The sequence below is a fragment of the Gavialis gangeticus genome, unplaced genomic scaffold, assembly GCF_001723915.1.
Source record: "Gavialis gangeticus isolate Ggan-Ray unplaced genomic scaffold, GavGan_comp1, whole genome shotgun sequence".
Taxonomy (NCBI): domain Eukaryota; kingdom Metazoa; phylum Chordata; order Crocodylia; family Gavialidae; genus Gavialis; species Gavialis gangeticus.
In genome coordinates this window covers 463,243-483,192 of record NW_017729022.1, presented here as the reverse complement: position 1 = coordinate 483,192, position 19,950 = coordinate 463,243, and the positions used below count along the sequence as shown (strand labels likewise).

The 19,950-nt window shown below is 42.2% G+C and overlaps 1 protein-coding gene across 1 annotated transcript in view; it reads left to right on the top strand.

Annotated features, from left to right (window-relative positions):
* The window catches only part of CFTR (cystic fibrosis transmembrane conductance regulator), a 107,320-nt gene that overhangs the window by 44,698 nt on the left and 42,672 nt on the right, over positions 1-19,950 (top strand). Inside the window, exons 10-12 of the mRNA XM_019515767.1 lie at positions 1,945-2,095; positions 4,168-4,395; positions 9,460-9,560. Of these exons, the coding sequence (XP_019371312.1) occupies positions 1,945-2,095; positions 4,168-4,395; positions 9,460-9,560 (480 nt within the window). The remainder of the gene's footprint in view (positions 1-1,944; positions 2,096-4,167; positions 4,396-9,459; positions 9,561-19,950) is intronic.

Below are 19,950 nucleotides of genomic sequence, written 5' to 3'. Positions count from 1 at the left end.
GGGTGTCAGGGAGATTGCAAAGCATAGAAGCCATTACATTTCCACTTGAATGTTTTCTTCTGGTCCTGTGAATTTTTCACTTCAGGCTGCCCAGTGAGCCAGGTCAGCAAGAGACAGTAGCACCCCCACCCAAATTCTGGGTCCTCTCTTGGGTTCTCGGGGATTTGGGTTCAGACTCCTCAGACTAAAGAAGGTCAGGTCAGGTAGCCAAAACCCAGGTTTTCTACACCCTGGGTAAGTGCTTTCACCACTAAGCTATTAGGTAAATAGTGGTCTGCTTCTCTTCCACTGAGCTAGCTGCATGCATGATCTTAAGCTTAAGCAACTTGGTATGGTTTTTCTGGCCAGCTTGTTTCTGAGCATGGGAAGTAGTCCAAGTCTAGATGCCTAGGGATTGTTTCAAGTGAAAATGGAGGTGCCTAGTGAATCTATATGCTTTAATGCAGGAGTGTCAAAGATCCAGGCCAACAGACTGGATTCAGCCCTCAGAGCCCTATCTTCTGGCCCATAGTGCTGCCTGGGGGTGTCCAGCCAGCCCTGCATGCTGCTTGCAGTGTGTGCTGGTCAAAGTCTGTGGAGCCTATCTGGCGTGGGCTGAACACAATGTGGGGCCAGTCTGGGGTGTGTGCTGCATGTTGCCCTTGTGCTGGACCAGCCCTGCATGCTGGATTCAGAGCCGATCTGGATCAAGCCCACAGACTGGCTACCTGTGCCACATCCAGTATGCAGGGCTGGTCTGGTGCAGGTGTTACATGCAGCACATGTCCTAGATTGGCCTTGTGTGCTGCATGCCCCATGAGGCTGGAGTTGGCACTTGTTCCATGCAGTGCTTGGGGATGGCCTGGGATGTGTACTGCATATGGCGCCCATGCTGGACCAGCTTCTTGCATTGGATCCCGTGCAGGTGGCCAGTTTTTTAACCCAGTCTGGATCGCCTCTAGATTCAGTACACAGGCTGAGCACAGAGTGTGCATCCTGGACTGGCCCCATATGTAGCATGCTGTGCATGAGGTCAGGGCCAGCATATGCTCTGTGGTGCATGGGGCTTGAGCTAGCGCACACACTGCAAACAACACATGTTGCTGGTCCAGGGTGCATGCTGCCTGCAGCGTCTGTACCAAATCAGCCCTGAGAGCTGGATCAAGAACATGGGACTAGTCCCGCTCTCAGGGCTGACCCCTCATTCAGATGCCTTTGACATCCCTGCCTGTAGCTGTTGAAGGGAGCGGAATAGGATTGTGTTTAGTGACTTAGATACCTAAAGGCTGCATAAGGGCCACTCAGAGGCAGAATGAGATCTAATCCCAAGTATTTATGATAATTTGTTAGATCTGTTAGAACCATTGATAACAAGATCTTGTGGAAAAGGAAGAAGCCTCTTGCAGAAATATATACATTAGCCTTTGAAGGTATTTATTTCTTTAAGATGGAAAACCACAGTGAATAGAATCGGAGTTTAGATCCTCAGGGACCGTCTAGTCTAAATTTGCCCTTCCCCAGATGGAGGATGCACTGTTCTTAAACCATATTTTTCATAGTGGTCTGGGTTGGAATGATAGTTTTAAAATTTAGGAATTAAATATTAAGGGAGATGGGAAGTTATATAAAAAGAAACTATCGATGGGGGCAATATATTGATCAAAACTGTCTGTGATTGTGTATTTTAAAGAATGCAGGAATATCTAGACAATTTTGGGGAGGTACTTACTTTTTGAGGATTAACTTTAAGTAAAAAAAATAGCCGTTGTCTGAACCATCCATCTAGTGCCCTGAATATTATAAGGTTTGTTCTCAGCTGCAAATCCTAGCTAGTCCAGCACATCGTTTTGGTAAGCATGAAGCTGAATGGTACATAGCTGCCATGGGGAAGAGATTCATCACCAATCTGTAGTCTATAAAGTGCAAAGTTTGCTGTATCAATAGTATTTTTCTTTCATTCTACAGTTAATACTGATTGTGATTGGTGCTATAACAGTAGTCTCAATATTAGAACCCTACATCTTCCTGGCATCAGTGCCTGTGATAGGAGCCTTTGTTATGTTAAGGGCATACTTCCTCCACACTTCTCAGCAGCTGAAGCAACTGGAATCTGAAGGTATGAGCAGAAATATTGATAGATCCTAAATCCATGGAAAATGAATTTTTACCTTTTCTTTGCCTTCTCTACTGCAAGTTTCATTGTCTCTGGGAGCAGAATAGTCATCTCCCTTGATAGCAACTGGTGTTAGTGAACCAGCCAGTACAGTGTTCTGCCCCCAAAAGCAATTAACAAACACAGGTTTCAAGTTGGGTACCACCAGTGCAGCTGAAAACAAATAAAGTCTTGAAATACAGTTTTAATAAGAACAAACTTACTTGAAAGTATGGGACCATGCCTTGCAGGTTCCTAGCAACAATCAGGTCTATACCTTCTATGTGCAAATGTATGAGCCTATCATCAGTTTCTGCTGTGATGGTAAAAACCTCTCTTGTCAGTGTCTAAGTTACCTATTTGAGTAAGCATATTTGTTTCCTTAAAGCTGTATTTGGAACATGTAATGGAAATACTGTTTTAGACGTAAGGGCTTGCTGGATCATTTGTTCAAGCACAATATTGTGGCTTCGAGGCAGACCTGCATCCAACTCATGAAAGTTAATATTGATATCTGATAGTCTGTGGAGTTCCAATCTGGATCTGGATCAGAATTTCCTGGAAGTTTTGGAAATCCAGTGTTGGCTCAGTAATACTTTGAATATGGTGTTGTAGAGTATCCTTAAAAAAAACCCCTGTTGGCAGTGTGGAACGCAGAGAAATGAAGCACTCTTATCTTTGTTAAAAAATGCCTTGTGGAATTTTCGGAACATCAGGAATTTTGGTGGCCAGGAGATTTTTGTCCTCCTTGGGACATCTAAACTACATAGCAGGGGTTTCTAACTTTGAAGACATTAGGGGTGAAGTTACATGTTATACTTAGACCATACTAAATCTGTGGAATGTTAAGTGGTTTTAAAGTTAGAATGTGCTGTGAGCAGTTGCATGTTAAGGGTTATTACCATTTCTTGCCTGCACAGCTCTGACTTATCACTAGGGAGCTGGTGAGCAGGAGTGTGGCTGGGAGATAGGACACCTGGTCTCTATCCTCACTTTGGGTTGGGGATGTGTTGGAAAGGGGAAGTGCAACAATGGGAGTATGGAGCTGGGAGGCAGAGAGGCATTGAGGCTGTGGCTTTCCTCAACAGTCTCCTCACCCCACCTCACCTCTTGGGGTGGAGGGAGAGGCCTGTGCTTCAGGAAGCCTTCCACCAACCCCTGCTGTCTGATCTTAGCCCCCTCAGCCTTCCCTGGAGAGGGCTTTGCCTTTTGTCTAGAGACAGGCAAAAGCTGCGGAAACTGAGGTTTAATTAATGAGTGGAGCCATCAGGGTTTAGTCAACAGCAGCACAGAGCCACAGGGAAGCAGTCTTCCCTGTTCTCCATGACTCTATGCTCCCACCATGCTAAACTCTGGGGGCTCTGTGATGCTAGCACAACTTTCTCCCACAACCCCACATTGCATGGGGGAAGCTGCCTGCAGAGAGAAGCTATAGTCCAAATGCCCCCAAGCTTCTCCATCTCCCAGCTCCATGCTTCCACTGCTGCAACCTGCCTTCCTGTCACTGGCAGGGCCCCACTTGTTCCCAGGCAGTCACACCCCCTCAGCAGTAGAGTTCTGGACGGTGAAATATTTATCCAGAGTGGAAGGAAGGGGGCCTAGGAGTGGTGAATCCTGGGATGCTGGAGGACTGCAAATTGCTTGTTTTATCTCTAGGGAGCAGACTGATGTTGCCCTAACTTGAGCTAAGTTAACCTGTGCCTGAAATGATGCAGCTGTGAGCTGCTCAGAGGGCACTTGGCACAAGTTAATGAGCTGAGCTTTAATGTGCTGATGCTTCATTTTAAGTGCCCTTAATATGGTCTAAGTTTAATGTGTAACTTCATCTTTATAAGTGATTGCTCACTGATATTACACTGAATGGGATTGCACCCTGTCCAGTGTTAGTGGTAAAAGAAACAAGAACATACTTATATTGAATAACATTGAAGAGAGTTGCACTGTTTTAATTTGGGGTGGTGGAACCGTATGCTTTTGCTATGAAAGACACTTAATCCTAGTGCATTTAATTCATTTTTAATTTAAATACTTTACAGCCCGGAGTCCAATTTTCACGCATCTTGTTACAAGCTTAAAAGGGCTATGGACGTTAAGAGCTTTTGGGAGACAACCATACTTTGAAACTTTGTTTCACAAAGCTCTGAACTTGCACACAGCACACTGGTTCCTCTACTTGTCCACACTGCGCTGGTTCCAGATGAGAATAGAAATGATCTTTGTCATCTTCTTCATTGCTGTGACATTCATCTCTGTTATAACTGCAGGTAAATCCAACTGCTATATCACTGGTTCTCAACCATTTTGGACTGGAGGCACCCTTCATTGGACTTGAGGCACTCCATAACTTTTGTGAATTTATGTTGTAAAATACTACAATGCTTACCTCCTTGCAGAGGAGTTGGGCAATGTTGGTGAGGGTTCAGATAAAAACAAGTGTGAGCCTCTGTTTACCTATTTAGTTTATTTGCTTATCTTCTCATATATCAAGGCACCCTTCAGAGGATCTGGTGGCACCTCAGGATGCCCCAGCACCTGTTTGAGAATCCTGTGGTATATTAAAATGAACCCTTTGCTTTTAGTCAAGGACCCATATTTAGAAACCATTTCATTATCAACTATTGCAAGATTATACTATATGCAGAAGATAGCAGTTTACTGTTGTTATATTGATATGATATGAGCAATCAGTTAAAATTAGAAATAAAATAATTAGGATGTATATTAGGATATATTATTGTTTGAAAGGGTCAATTTGAAAAAAATCCAAGTGATAAAACAATGTTAAAAGAAGCCAAGACCTGCATTCTTTGACCTCTGACTGTTTTAGAAGTTATTTCATGTAATGCGAGAGTGTACTACCATGCTAGAATACTGTTGAGTAAAGAAGTAAATATCTGTTTGCAAGGTTCTCTTTCTTTGGATAGCTCAAAGTTTGTAGCAAAGGTAGATTAATATTAACATTCCTCAGAGCTGAGACAAAGAAAGATTCAGTGAACCCTGTGAAGATGCAAAGCAAGTCAAAGACAGAATGTCCAGTTTCCTGATTCCTGGCCCAGGTTTCAATCTACTGACATAGTTACGCAACTACATCAGTTTAGCAAGTTCCAAACAAAACAGATTACCAAACTTTACAAACTAATTACAGAATTATGTTATTATACACTCTCACCATTTCCCTCACCAATGAAAAGCGGCTGCTAGTTGAACAATGAGTTGGCAATCCTTAACCAGCACAGCACCACTAAAATTCTGGCAGAAACAGACAAACACATCTAAAAGAAATGATTGAGGAAATTTTAAGTAAAGAAAATGTAAGAGAATTTTCCAAAACCTGTCTCCTTTTTTGTACTGTTCTATGTTGAAATTACTAAGGACTATGCAGTTTTCCTGCATATATTTTCCTTGAATGTGTAATATTTTACTGTTATATATATTTTGGTTCTGATTTAGATTAGTTTTTTTCTTTTTTCAAGTTTTGCATGGACACTTTCATTCAAAACTTCTAAAATAAAAACAATTCATAACTGAAGCAAAATCTTTAGCTTGGAGTAGGAAGAAAAACAAATAAAATCATTACAGTGCACAGGCATTGGAGACTGTAAAGTTCAAGAGCACAGTAGTATGGCAAAAGAAAAGGATAGATGCCAAGATTTACATCAAAGGCTAATTCCTGATTACTGTAATAGCACAATTGTCTGGTGATGTCAATTAGGTTTGTGTGTAAATAAGGCGGACAGGATTTGGCTTGTAAATTTTATGACTGTGGGCCAACTTATAGAATACACATGCAGGCATGTGTGCACAGTATTTTTTGCCACAACCCTCATTCTAGGCTAAGTGCAGACATTTGGGGTGGTTAGAGTGAACTTAGATCACATTAAAAAGGGCCATTCAATCTAATGTAAGTCAGAATGTGGAGGGGTGGGAGGGGGCAGGCTGTGTCCATATGGAATTGGGTGGGGGGGAAATTAGATCTGCAGGAAGGATTGGGGGTCAGGCAGGATTGATGGGAGCAATTGAGGGGGGCAGCCAGGGTCCATGTGGTAGGGCTTGGTGGAGTCCAGGAGGGTTTGGAGGGATCAGGGGGGCTTGTGGGTTCTATGGGGAGAGTCTGGGGGGGATGGGACCAGGGGCTATTTTTACCCCTTCAGTTCCTCCAGGGAACTTATACCCCTATCTCTCCCCCCACTGATACTTACTTGTTTGGCTCCCAACAGCAGTGAACACTGATAAATCTGGCACCTGGAGCAGCTTATGGGATGAGGGGTTGGGGGTGGGGCTGGCTGGTCCATGGAGGGGAGCAGGGGAGGGGACAGCAAGGGACTGGGGGGCTAAAAATAGCTTGGTGTCAAGGAGCCAAGTATGAAAAGTGCAGCCCTGGGGCTGGGGCCAATGGCTGGGCTTTCCCAACTCCAGGGTGGCACACATAATTGTACTGAAGTTCCATGCATCTAGATTGATGGAGGCTGAGCATACATCAATCCAGGTCTTTCTTAGACCAGGTTCTGCCTTTTTTAGTTTAGTCTATATGTCAATGGAACTTCTGTACTGTTATAGGTTTAGATTGATTTCTGATTGCTGACACTGGGTTTAAGTGTAAGGTCTGCACTTAGTTGAACTAAGTTAGATAAGGTGGCCATTTTTAACCCAATCTAACCTTTCCCTAACCCCCTTGAATTTCTGCACTTAACCCTATTGAGTGTGGTAACATCAATTTCAAACACAAGATCACTAAGAATGTCAACATGTTAACCATGCAATGCAAGCTGTCATTCTTTAGGATGGAATTAACTGCACAGAGACTAGAGTAAAAGAGAGAAAAAGGAAGTGGGGATAGATAATGTTCTTCCTTTGACTACAGAGAAATATGAGAGAGTAAAAGATTTTGATGAATTACATTTCAACGTTTATCAAGTTTTAGCCAAGAAAACATTAGATTGAATAGTGCCATAATACATTAACTAAATATTTATGCTGCTGTAGTTTAACAAAACCCATTAAGAATGCAGCATGCTGATTTTATAAGCTGTGTCTGAAGGGAAGTATATATACAAAGATCTGAAATTCTATTGCCAAGTGTACATTATACTTAGCTAGAAGACTGTGTGGTTACCAATAGAAGCTTGATGCAGCAAATAGGAGAGTTTGGTTGATACTTGCAAAGCTGTGCTCAAAAGACATCTGTTGTGAACTATTTTCATATCCTTTGGCACAACTAACACTTTGCATTTGCATAGTTCAAAAAGCTAAAAGCATTTAAAAACCATTAATTCTATGACAAAAACTTTATTGCCAAGTACAGCTGGATTTCAGACCACACATTTGGATATGAATGAAGTTTTACAATTTGAATTTTGGATCATTTTATCCACAAATCATCAGTTTTTTCTTCACCTAGTGGTGTTAATGAATATAGTAAGAGTTCAATTCAGATATTATCTAATGTGATCTGGCAAAATTTCAAAGGTAAAAGTAATTGGTAGAGAAAAGTTTTATGTAGTTGCAATATGAATATAATTCTTCCTTATTTCCCATCTTTAATGAAACACTCTTAATTGAAAAAGAAGACACACTTCTGTTTGAAATTGTTTACCTTCTTTGTTTGCAATTATTGTATAAGAGAATCTTATCTGACTAAATTACAGAGAAAAGTCTCCCTCCCCAACATTTTTAATTTTATACCTTTAAAGCTGCTAGTTTATAGGCACGTTTGCTGATTCTCTTGTTCATTTATGTGGGTCTTTTACAGAGGAACAGGGAATGCAAACAATGTTAATAAACATACAAATTTGATTTTAGAACAAAAGGGTAGATGCACTACATAAGGCAATCCCAGATTTTTTTTGAACTTTCCAGACTTCAAAAGAACTAACTATTTTTATTAGTTAGTTTTTCTAATTACATGATAAAGAGAAGTAGTCTATAAACAAAATAAATAGGAGATGGCTTGGTGAGGCAGTCAACAACTTAGAGGAAGGTATCTTGAATATAACCAAACATCATCTGTCATTGTTAGCCATACTGAAAATGGTATATCAGGCCCCTGACAGGCATTACATTTATGGTGTAATCAACATATTAATTGCACCATAAATTACAAGATGCCACATATTCAGTCAATTTATGGCACCATAAAACAGCAAAGACATTCCATGTATAATGTCGAACAACTTTGTAGCTGATTTATATGGCGTCATAAATGTGTGGCATGTGTTGTGTTTTAGAATGAGTCTGTCCTACCAATGATGAAAGTCAGCTGATTGTTGTCATTGGCTGGGGATAGCTCTAGGCCTGGAACCAGACCCGTGATCTGAGGCCAGTGAAATCACCCGATTGTTGGCACAAGCCCAGACAGCCCTGGATCCCAAAACTACCTCAGCCTGATCCCCAGTTGGCAGTTCTGGTTCTCTGACTGGGACATGGAGCTACCTGTGCTCAATTCTAGTGCTCAGCAGAGCTTCAGGATCAGGCACAGGGTAGCCCCAAGGTCCAGGACAGAGTGCCCCTATCCAATCCGCAGGATCAAGCTGAGGGTAGTCCTGTAGTGGTACAGTTAGGATATAAGGAATTTTGTGACCCATCAGAAACATTGCTTATCTGATGAATGTCTGGCATGGCAGGATGTGTGGTTTTTGTTATGGGGCATAAAATTCCTCTGATCCTAAGTGAGCTATTATTTTAACCTTTACCAAGGGCCTCAGATTCAAGACTGGCCTTGCTAGGGTTTTTATAATACTCGTGTTACTTTGTATTAATTTATTGTGATGCAGATAAATCCTACCCATGCCAAAAGGAAACAAAAAAACAACCCACAAAAATTATATCGTCATATTTGTCAGGCAGATGAAAACCCAGTCTTGAGCTAGTGAGTTAAGTAGTTTGGATACTTTCATCTTGTTATTTGTGCTGTTAAAATGAAAAACTGCTTACAAGCCTCTACCTAAACAATCCCTTAACACCTAAGTGAGGCAGATAAGAGAAATTTTACAAATTAATAGAGTAGAGGATGAGGAAATCATTGACCAAATCATTGGTCAATGATTCAGTGACCAATTCATCATTGGTCAATGGCAAATTTCGCATCAAAACAAAATTCCATTATAGCAAGTCTACTGTTAAAGCCAAAAGTATAATCCAGGATTCCAGCTGCCATCTCCTTTGCTCTCATCACCAAAGCATGCATCCTTTCTGAACAGAGGAAATGGTTCATAAAAAAAGGAAAGCTTTTACTTGATATTTATAATTTAAGATTTACCTGGCGATTTTATTTAATAGCTGTTGACTTTTTATACTTAAATCTGTTTATAACTTTTTTTTTCTACCTGCAGGTAAAGGAGAACCCAAAGTTGGCATTGTTTTAACGTTAGCCATGAATATTATGAGTACCTTACAATGGACTGTGAATTCAAGCATAGATGTGGACAGTCTGGTAAGAACGAAAAACATGTTATGTTAAAAAATCTCAATCTTGTTTTATTGCTTATTGATGTATATGTGAGCTATTGTAAGATCTCAATATAGGCAGAACATTAAAAGTCTCCCATTACAGGAGCAGTTTCCAAGCATGGGATTATGACCTCACATAGGGTTGCACAATTTACAACTATGGTCAAATGCTCTATAGAAGTTCAATTATAATAAGGCACATTGACACTGGAAATGAAGCTGCTAGATGGCTGGAGATGAGGTCACAAGTACAGAAGTTGGGTCAGTCTTTGAAAAACTTGAAAACTCTTGCCTTACATTTTTCCTGATAACCTACATTTTTCCCCATGGAGTCCAAGTTGTGTGGTGATTCTGTGATCAAAAGTCCTGTGTGGATAGATCTAGGAGAGCAGCATGTGATTACACATGAGACTACAAACCAGATTTGCACTAGTGAGGAGAACACTTAAGAAAGATGTGGATTTGTTTTGTGAAGACTTGGGCTTATCCAAATCTTGGTGATAGGCTATAGCATAAAGCCCTAAAATAGAGGTCAGGTACAGACATTACACTTTTACCAGTATAAGTGATTGGAAACTGGTCTATACCTGTAACAGAACAGAAGTTTGGCACGCAAAACCAGTCTATACTCATAACATAACAGAAGTTTGGTATACATAGATGTGGCAGGGCACTAATAGGACTGGACCAGGGAGGGGCAGGTGCCTGATCAGGGTGGCCATTTTAAGGCCCAGCTCCCTTAGCTGAGGTCAGTTTGTGAACAGCCGGCAGAGGAGAAACATCTCTCTGCTGAGCTCTGCCAGGAACACCTCGGAGGTAAAGGGGGAGGTTATGGGGAAGAAGGAGGCCTCATTGGTCCTGAGGATGACCTAAAACTGCACCCTGCTGGGGCAGGATGCCCTAGTAGGCTTGTAGGTGGTGCAGCAGTTCCCATGTAAATGCCAGAAGTGAACACCTCCCCAGTGTAAGGTGGGGCAGGGCGCCTTAACTTCAGCCCAGGGCCAGGCATGCTTTGCTAACCACTTGAGCAGGAAATGGGGGACCCTGAACCCTGTGAGCAGACGAGCAGCTTAGACTTGTCCTGAGGGACCCTCAACTGGCCCATACTGGGGCCAGGAACCAAAGTAGGGTTGAAGGACTAAGGTGGCTTGCTGCGAGGGACGCTCAGAGCAGAGAGCCTCGGGATCCTGATTGGCCTGAGACAGGGCCAGGGCCTAAGAGGGAGCCGAAGGTCCCAGAGAGGGGACCACAGCTAAGGGAGTGAAGGGTACAGCTGAGTTTAGCTGCCTGGGATGCCATCTGTGAAGCTTGGGCCTCAGTGTAGGGGTGAAACAAAGTTGCGGATATATCCCTAAGCATTGGGGTTCAAAATGGCCAGCCTCCTGCCTAATTAACATCTTAATACTATTACACCAAGGCGTGGCAGAAGAGTGAGGTGGGCAGCTGGGCTATAGACAAGGGGCAGGTCGGTGCTTGCACTAGGCGTGAAAGTTTGCCCCTGTCACAATAGACTGATTTAAAAATGGTGGAAACCAGTCTAAGATTTGTGCCCCCAACCAAAGGGCAAATGTGTGTTCTGCTCATACTAATCTAAACTATGTCACTTACGGAAAACTACATAACTTAGATTGATTCCACCTTGCGGTTTTTTAATGTCTGTGCCTAGCCAGAGTCTCCTACCTGCTTCCTTGTTAAATTGATACCAGTTGTAAAGTCCCTTGTAGACTTCAAAAGAATCTTTGGCACTACTCCTTTTCAAAGTAAAATACTCTTCTTCACAGTAGGATTTTGATAGCTTGGATTTGCATTTAGCTTTTTTTTTTTCTTTGAATTGATTTGTTTCAAAATTGTTTGCATTAATTTGTAATTGGTTGAGGGTTTTGTGGTAGAATATTTGACACAATGTTGACTCACAATTACCTAAATTTTTGAGACTGAAAATTCATGAAAGTATAGAATCATGGAAAAGTAGGGACTTCAGAAGGTCATGTAGTCCAACCCCCTGCTCAAAGCTGGACCATCCTGAACTAGATCATTCCAGCCAGGGCTTTGTCAAGCCAGGCCTTAAAACTCTCCAAGGATGGAGATCCTACCACCTCTCTAGGTAACCTGTTCCAGTGCTTCACCACCCTTCTAGTGAGAAAGTTGTTCCTAATAGCCAAGCTAAACTTCCTCTGTTGCAACTTGAGATCGTTGCTCCTTAAGAACAGTCTAGCTCCATCCCATTTTGAACCAACCTTCAGGTAGTTAAAGGCTACTATCAAGTCCCTCCTCAGTCTTCTCTAGAGTAAATAAACCCAGTTCCCTCAGCCTTTCCTCAGAAGTCAAATGCCCTAGCCCCCTAACCATTTTTGTTGCCCTCCACTGGACAGTTTCCAATTTTTCCACATCCTTTCCATAATGGGGCCCCAAAACTGGACACACTAACTCCAGATGTGGCCTCACTAGTGCCGAATAGAGAGGAATATTTACTTTCCTCAATCTGTTGGCAACACTCCTACTAATGCAGCTCAGTTTACCAGTAGCTTTTTTGACATTGTTGGCTCGTATTCATCTTATTGTCCACTGTAACCTGCAGAATCTTTTCTGTAGTGCTGCTGCTTAGTCATTGGGCCCAAGCCAGTAGCAGTGCATGGGATTGTTCCATCCTAACTGCAGGACTTCATACTTGTCCTTGTTGAACTTCATGAGATTTCTTTTGGCCCAGTCCTCCAATTTGTCTAGGCCACTCTGAATCCTAGCCCTACCCTCCAGCCTATCGACTACTCCCCCCAGCTTGGTGTCATCCGCAAACTTACTGAGAGTGCACTGCATCTCATCTTCCAGATCTTTAATGAAGATACGGAACAAAACTGGCTCCTGGACCAACCCTAATTTTCAGCATTTCCATTTCTAGCTATAAACTTAGAAATGTGAAAGACAATAAAGGAGTTAGACTCCGAGATTGATTTATTAATTTCAAATGCATGAATTGTATCTATCTTGTATGCTGTGCATTACAGGATTTAGTTTAAATGCACTCCTTTAAAAAAATATATAGTGAGGTACTTAGATAACAGTTACATCAGTTAAAATAATTTGAGTGAAGAAACTTTAAAAAAGTTACCTTTCTTCATAGTTTCATAGTTGGTAGGATTGGAAGGGACCTGAGCAGATCATCAAGTACGACCCCCTGCCATGGCAGGAAAAAGTACTGGGGTCAAACGACCACAGCAAGGTGTTCATCGAGCCTCCTCTTAAAGACCCCCAGGGTAGGAGCCAGCACCACTTTGCTTGGAAGTAGGTTCCAGATCCTAGCCGCCCTGACAGTGAAGTAGCGCCTCCTGAAATCTAGCCTAAATCTGCCCCCTGCCAGCTTGTGACCATTATTTCTAGTCACTCCTGGTAGTGCTCAGGGAAACAGGGACTCCCCCAGTGCCTGCTGGTCCCCCCCTGACTAGTTTGTAAACAGCCACTAGGTCCCCCCTCAGCTTTCTCTTGTGGAGGCTGAACAGGTTCAGGCCCTGTAGCTTATCCTCGTAGGGTCTGCCTGCTGCCCCCTGATCATGTGAGTGGCCCTCCTCTGGACCCTCTCCATGTTGTCCACATCCCTCCTGAAGTGCGGCGCCCAGAACTGGACACAGTAGTCCAACTATGGCCTGACCAGTGTTGCACAGAGGTGGAGGATCACCTCCTTGGACCTGCTTGAGATGCATTTGTGGATGTATGACAAGGTGCGGTTGGCCTTCCTGACTGCATCCCCACACTGCCTGCCCATATTCATCTTGTCATCAGTGATGACTCCAAGATCCTTTTCTGCCTCTGCACTGATGAGAAGGGAGTTCCCCAGCCTGTAGGTATGCTGCTGGTTCTTCCTCCCCAGGTGCATCACCTTGTGCTTGTCAGTGTTGAAACCCATCCTGTTCTCATCCGCCCACCCCTGTAACCTGTCTAGGTCCGATTGCAGCCTATTCCTCCCTTCTAGCATGCCCACATCCCCACACATCTTGGTGTCATCTGCGAATTTGAACAGGGTGCTTTTTACCCCCTTGTCCAAGTCGCTGATGAAGATGTTGAACAGTGCGGGCCCGTTATCCTTAGTAACATACATCCTCCCTCATTAAGAAGAAAAAACGCCTTAACTAAATTATGGACTAAAATAAAAAATAACCCACAGCCACCTATACATGAAGATCTCTTAAATCCACTATGTCTGAGATTAAAATCTTGACATCCTGCTAGGAGAACAGCAGTTCAACTTCAGAAAGACTCATATGACATCTAAAATGCCTGTACAATTCACCCCTTAATGAATGGCTCAATTCACCTCTTAATACAGAAATTATTATAAATCCCACCATTAGACCATCTGACTTTGATCTCCCTAGACATCTTTGGTTTACTCTAAACCAAATCAGGACAGGACATGGCACATGTGGATTTCTGTTGCATCGATGAAACTGGACTACCTCACTGAACTGAGACTGTGGTGCCCCTTTTCAAATTTTGAACCACAGCACCTCTGAATGCCCTCTCCATGCATTTAATGGAACTCTATGAATCTGCACAATAGTATACCTGAGGCAATCAGCTGGCTGCAAAATTTGGACATAAAATTGCGAACGGTTTTCCTTTCGTTGTGATCGGTGTATACCCTTGGAAACCACACCCCCCCCCCCCTTATAGTCAGAAAGTTCCTCCTAATCCCCAACTTAAATTTTCTCTGCTGTAGCTTGAGGCCATTGCTTCTCTGTCCTGTTGCTACAGAGAAAAGCCCATCTCCATCCACTCTGTCATCATCCTTCAGGTATTTGAAAACTGTTATCAAATCCCCCCTCAGTCTTCTTTCCTCCAGACTAAATAACCTAATTCTCTCATCTTTTCCTTATAAGTCTTGCTTCCCAGCCCTTAGTCATTTTTTTGCCCTGCACTGGAGTCATTCTAAACTGTTCACATCCTTCTTGAAGTGTGGGGCCCAAAACTGGATGCAGTATTTTAGGTGAGGCCTCACCAGTCCTGAATAGAGCAGAAGAATCACTTTCCTTGATTTGCAAACAGTCCTGTTAATACAACCTAATATGTTGTTGCAGTTTTTGCAACAAGAGTACACTTTTGGCTTCTGTTCAGCTTATGGCCTTTTGTAACCCCCAGGTCCTTCTCTGCAGTACTGCAGCCTAGTTAGTTATTTCCCAGTCTGTATTTTTGCATGCAATTATTCATCCTTTCTCCCTTCTGGCCTTTATCCAGAGGCTTTCAACAGGCCTACCTTTCACTTTCTAGTGCACCTCTGAACACATGTACATCACCTTTATATATTGGGCAATGCCTTCTTTTTCCCCTACCTATCCTTCCTGAAAAATCTATATCCATCCATGACAGTACTCCAGTCATGTGAACTATCTCACCTTATCTCCATAATCCCAATTATATCATAATTCTGTGCTTGTACTAGGACCTCCTATTCTTCCTGTTTGTTCCCCATACTTGCATCAGTGTATAAACATTTCAAATATCTGTTCTATCCTCTCCCTGAGAATATTGCTAAGGCTTCTGTTAGTGCTTCCTCTTACTAAGTGTTTATTTAGGTCCCCAGGCTCTTTATTTATCTCTGGGCTTTTGTCTCTATCCCTTAGTGAACCTACTTCATGCATCTTACTTGAATTTGCATACAGTTTCATATTTATTTGTATAACTTGTAAGTTCACTGTTCTGCTCTGTACTGATTGGCATAGTCAAAGTTGCCAAGAGCTTCATAAGACAGAGTGATGAATACACCTGATATTCCTAGATGAAGTTTTCCCCTCCCATCTGAAATCAGGTTTGAACCATGCTGGCAAAATGATGTGTGGGGGAAGCTTGGCCTGTTACCATCTGTAGATAAAGGCGACTTCATTAACAGAAGTGTCAAGTACCATTGCCACACAATTCTCTTTAAGATGAATTTAGTGTTAATGAAAAACTATTTGCAAATGAACTCTTTGAAATGATTTCCATTAAATATCAGCTGTGGAGCTGTGCAAAAAACTCAGTAATGTCAACTCGTGTTCCTATTTGAAATGATAGGAAGGAGATTTTCTAAGATCCATGAAAGACATGTTTGCACAGTACTATGTAATAGAAGATCATAGCAATTATATTTTGGTCAAATAGAAAGGAGGTATTGAAAGAACATGCACCATACATTTCTTTATATTACCATATTTATTGGATTCCTATACAAGGTTTTTTTCCCTTGTTCATCCTGAGGAAAATGAAGCCTTGTCTTAGAATCGAGTAGAATTGGTAGCGCTGGGTCTCTGGCCGCTCTCTGGCTCTGAGCTTATTCCTCTGCACTGATTCCCTGGCCACTCTGGCTGGATGCTGGATGCTACATTGCTCCTTGGCTCCCAGCTATTATTAGATGTTTTCCTCAGCATGATGAAGGGTTTTTAAACCCAAAAACTTACTAAGAAATTTTTTTCCAAATATTTAGTTGGTCTAACAAAAGATACCAGATTTACCCAAAGAACCTTGTCTGCCTTAGGTGTCTATGACATTTAAGAATGGTAAGGGAATTGAAAGCTCAGCAAAAATAGGTGGGCCTGCCTAGCCACACATATGCACATGCACAGATTCAGCTGTTGGACCTGTCTTTCGTTGTGTTTGTTAGTCACACCCTGTGCCTCTCAGACAAAAGAGGATATGTTGTAAGCTTGCCACTGAATACCAGACATTTCTGCTTTGAGGAGTGTATCTGCACCCTTCTGAGCATGGGAGTTTAGGGGGCCTTTTGAGATTAACCATTAAAGGAGTTATTTTTGCACTTTCTAGAAATTGACAGTGCATGATGTCAATGCTCATTTAGTACACATTTGGATGAGTTAATGAGAAAGCAAATTAAATAAATTAAATGTTATTAAATATCTCAGTAAAACAATCAAGATTTAAAGTAGCACATTATGCTCTGGATCAGTTTTTAGCACAACAAAGTGCTGTATTTATTTGAATACAAGACAAGGTCTCGTCTCCCTCCGCCCCTCCGGTTCAATCAACAAGAGGAAAAAAAGACCCTCATCTTACATTGGTATACAAGGAAACCATTAAATACATTAGCTATCATTAAAGTGTTGCCCAAAGCAGCATGTACTCAGTGATGGAAAACAACTATGAAGATGATTAAATGCAGCAACACTGAGGATGACTATAAAACACATAGCCCATTTTGGGTAAACATGCTGATAGGAACCTATCACAAGAATAAGTTAATGCAGTTCATCTGAATCAGATATGTGGCTCCCTGGCCAGGCCCTGTGGCCGCACATTCCTGCCCTGGCTCTATGCCCTGTGCACTACCCTAGCTGGGTAGTGTCCCCAGCCCCAGTTGCCAACTCTGCCCCATTCCACCATTCATGAGCCACCACTGCCACCTCAACCTGCCCTCCTCACCGCATCACCTGTGACCCCCCTCCATCCCCCATAGACTTACCTGTAGGCAGCTGGGGGAGCTCCTTCCACCACGTTGCCCTGGGCTGTATTTCTGGCCACGTGCATATGTGCACATGCATATAGCACCCACTGCATCCAATCAGCTTCCTCCCACTCCCCGCAGCCTCTTGCAGGCTGGATCTGCCAACCTGCAAGGGGAAACCCATGATTTCCTGTTTTTCTTCTTTAGAGAAGAAAATCTGCATTTTTCCATGGCAAATGGAAAACTTGGATCCCGGATCCTGAGACTTTTTGCTTTGGACTAGTATCATAAGTAGGTGCCAAAGTGCTGCTTAATAAGCAAGTTTATGGAGTAACTGTGCTAAAACTTGCAGTAGTTTCGAAAAAAGGTAACATGAATCAATTCTGGATGAGCAAAGTCTGTGGGTACTATATATACAAATACATACAGCTATATTTAATTTCAAGGTCATTGTCTTCAGATGTGCTCCTCATGTCCATGTGCTCAGGTAGAGAAGAGTCTGATAGTAAGGAGTGGGGAAGAGGCTACAGCGGGGAGTAGCAGGGGGGAAGCAGAGGACAAAGGAGTTATCTGACCCTCCAGACGTATTCCGGACAAATTCAAGGCAAACCTCCAATAATTAGGTTCTGTACCTGGAAAATTATAAGTAATTTATAAATTTTCCATATGTAGAATCTAATTAGTGTGTGTGTGGGGGGGAGTGTCATCTTTTAATTAGCATCATCTTATATTTGAGTAAATACAGTAAACACAGTGATCTTTCATGAAGCAAAAGTTTGAGAATAAGAATACGGTAGATGAAATGTTGATGGCAATAATGGACAATGTTGCTGTTGTCACCCACATGACCTCTATCAGTAGGAATGACAGAAAACTTCCAGACGGAAATAGAAGAATGAATATTTTTGTAAAATGTTATTGGCATTTATACTTCATCACGTTCAGGTCTCAACCATATTGACAGTGACAGAGTCAACACAGTCATATTCTGAATAGCTGCAAAAGATTAAATTGTCTAAAATATCTGCACCAATGGTGTGAATGATAAATCCTTCAATAGGAACCTCAGATACAGAAATGAAAGTTTTTGGCATTAGGCAAGGTTCTTTGGCCAGAGGACTTCCCATCAGATTGTCCTTGGAATGCAATAGTAGAATAGCTTAGCCACTATTTCATAGGAAGTTATGAGAAACCATTTCTGATTATTTTATAATATAAGGCTTTTTTATAATATAAGGCTGAAAATTACTGCTTATTTTGTAGGAAGCAAACTACGCTACACTTAGAAACAGGGACTGCAAAGGATCCATTGCACCTGTACTCTATTGCAGCTTCTTTATTTTCCCTTCCTCAGTTTCACTGGTGTATTAAAGGAATTGTACCAGACAGTATCAGTCTAGATGAACCTAGTTTCATGGAGAGAAAAGCTTCTAATGATTTATGCAGATTATCAAATGTAATTCAGTCTGTTCACTCTTCTTAGGCATACAGGCAACAACTTTAAATTACAAACGCAAAGACAGACTGACAGCCCAAAACATTTAGGGATCAAAAAATGTAACTGAACTGACTTTATCTAAAACAGAATAGATTTGAAAAAGTTACCCATTAGGCCTCTTGTTTTCTTTTTGATGCAGAAAGAGCCAAAGAGGTGATCCTCCCCCTCTATGCGACACTGGTCAGGCCACAGCTGGAGTATTGTGTCCAGTTCTGTGCGCCCCAGTTCAAGAGGGATGTGGACAATATGGAGAGGGTCCAGAGGAGGGCCACCCGCATGATCCAGGGACAACAGGGCAGACTCTACAGTGAGAGACTGCGGGACCTGAACCTATTCAGCCTCCACAAGAGAAGGCTAAGGGGGGACCTGGTGACTGTCTATAGACTCACTAGGGGGGACCAGAGGGGTTTGGGGGAGACGCTGTTTCCCCTAGCGCCCGCTGGCATAGCAAGGAGAAATGGGCACAAGCTGTTGGAGAGGAGGTATAGATTGAACATCCGCAAAAACTACTTCACCGTTAGGGCGGCTAGGAGCTGGAACCAACTTCCAAGGGAAGTGGTGCTGGCCCCTACCCTGGGGGTCTTTAAGAAGAGGCTGGATGCCCACCTAGCTGGACTCGTTTGAGTCCCATTTCTCTTTTTGGGGTTTTTGTTGTTCTCCCGCCCTGGCGGGGGGTCGGGCTAGAAGATCTACTAGGTCCCTTCCGACCCTTAATCTATGAATCTATGAAAACTCTTACGGTCACAGGAGTAGCTGTAGCTCTGCTCCTTTTTGTTATGTCCTCCTCCCCCACTCCTCCCTTGTCCATCTGAGAGTAAAGCTCTATGATTTTTCCTAATGTTAACCTGTGTCCTGGGCTGCAGTGCCTTTTGGTTACAACATGTTAATCCAGCAGATCTGATAAGGTTCAGCACCTGAAGAATTCTGTGTTTGGAGCGAAGACACTGGTAAACAGTGTCTTCTTAAACAAAAGTATTGTTTAATCCTAACAATAAGAACAAAGCATAACATAAGGGAAAAAGGAATTTTTAAGAACAATGTAAGATCCACACCTATATTAATATTACCTAAAGTCTTCATACCTCTGGCTGTGGTACCTCCATAAATGAACAACAGCTATACTTCCCGGCATCTATTCAAATACTGTTGAGTATGTAGAACAAGTCTTCCTGAAGGCAAGAACAGACTAGAAGAAAATGTGTAGCAGTTCTCTTACAAGTTCTGTCTGCATGTATCACCAAAATTAGAAGGCATTTATGGTAAATTATGTAGATCTTAATATAATCAGCCACTTCCTCTTTTTCATTCTTTGATCAGCAGTGAAAAAATGTTTGTGACATATAAACTGTAACACACAGATTTCATTAAACATGCCCTCTTGAAACATGCTTGTTAGAATTATTGTTTTAAGATGCTTGCAAATTATGATAAATATATTTTCATCAGTTC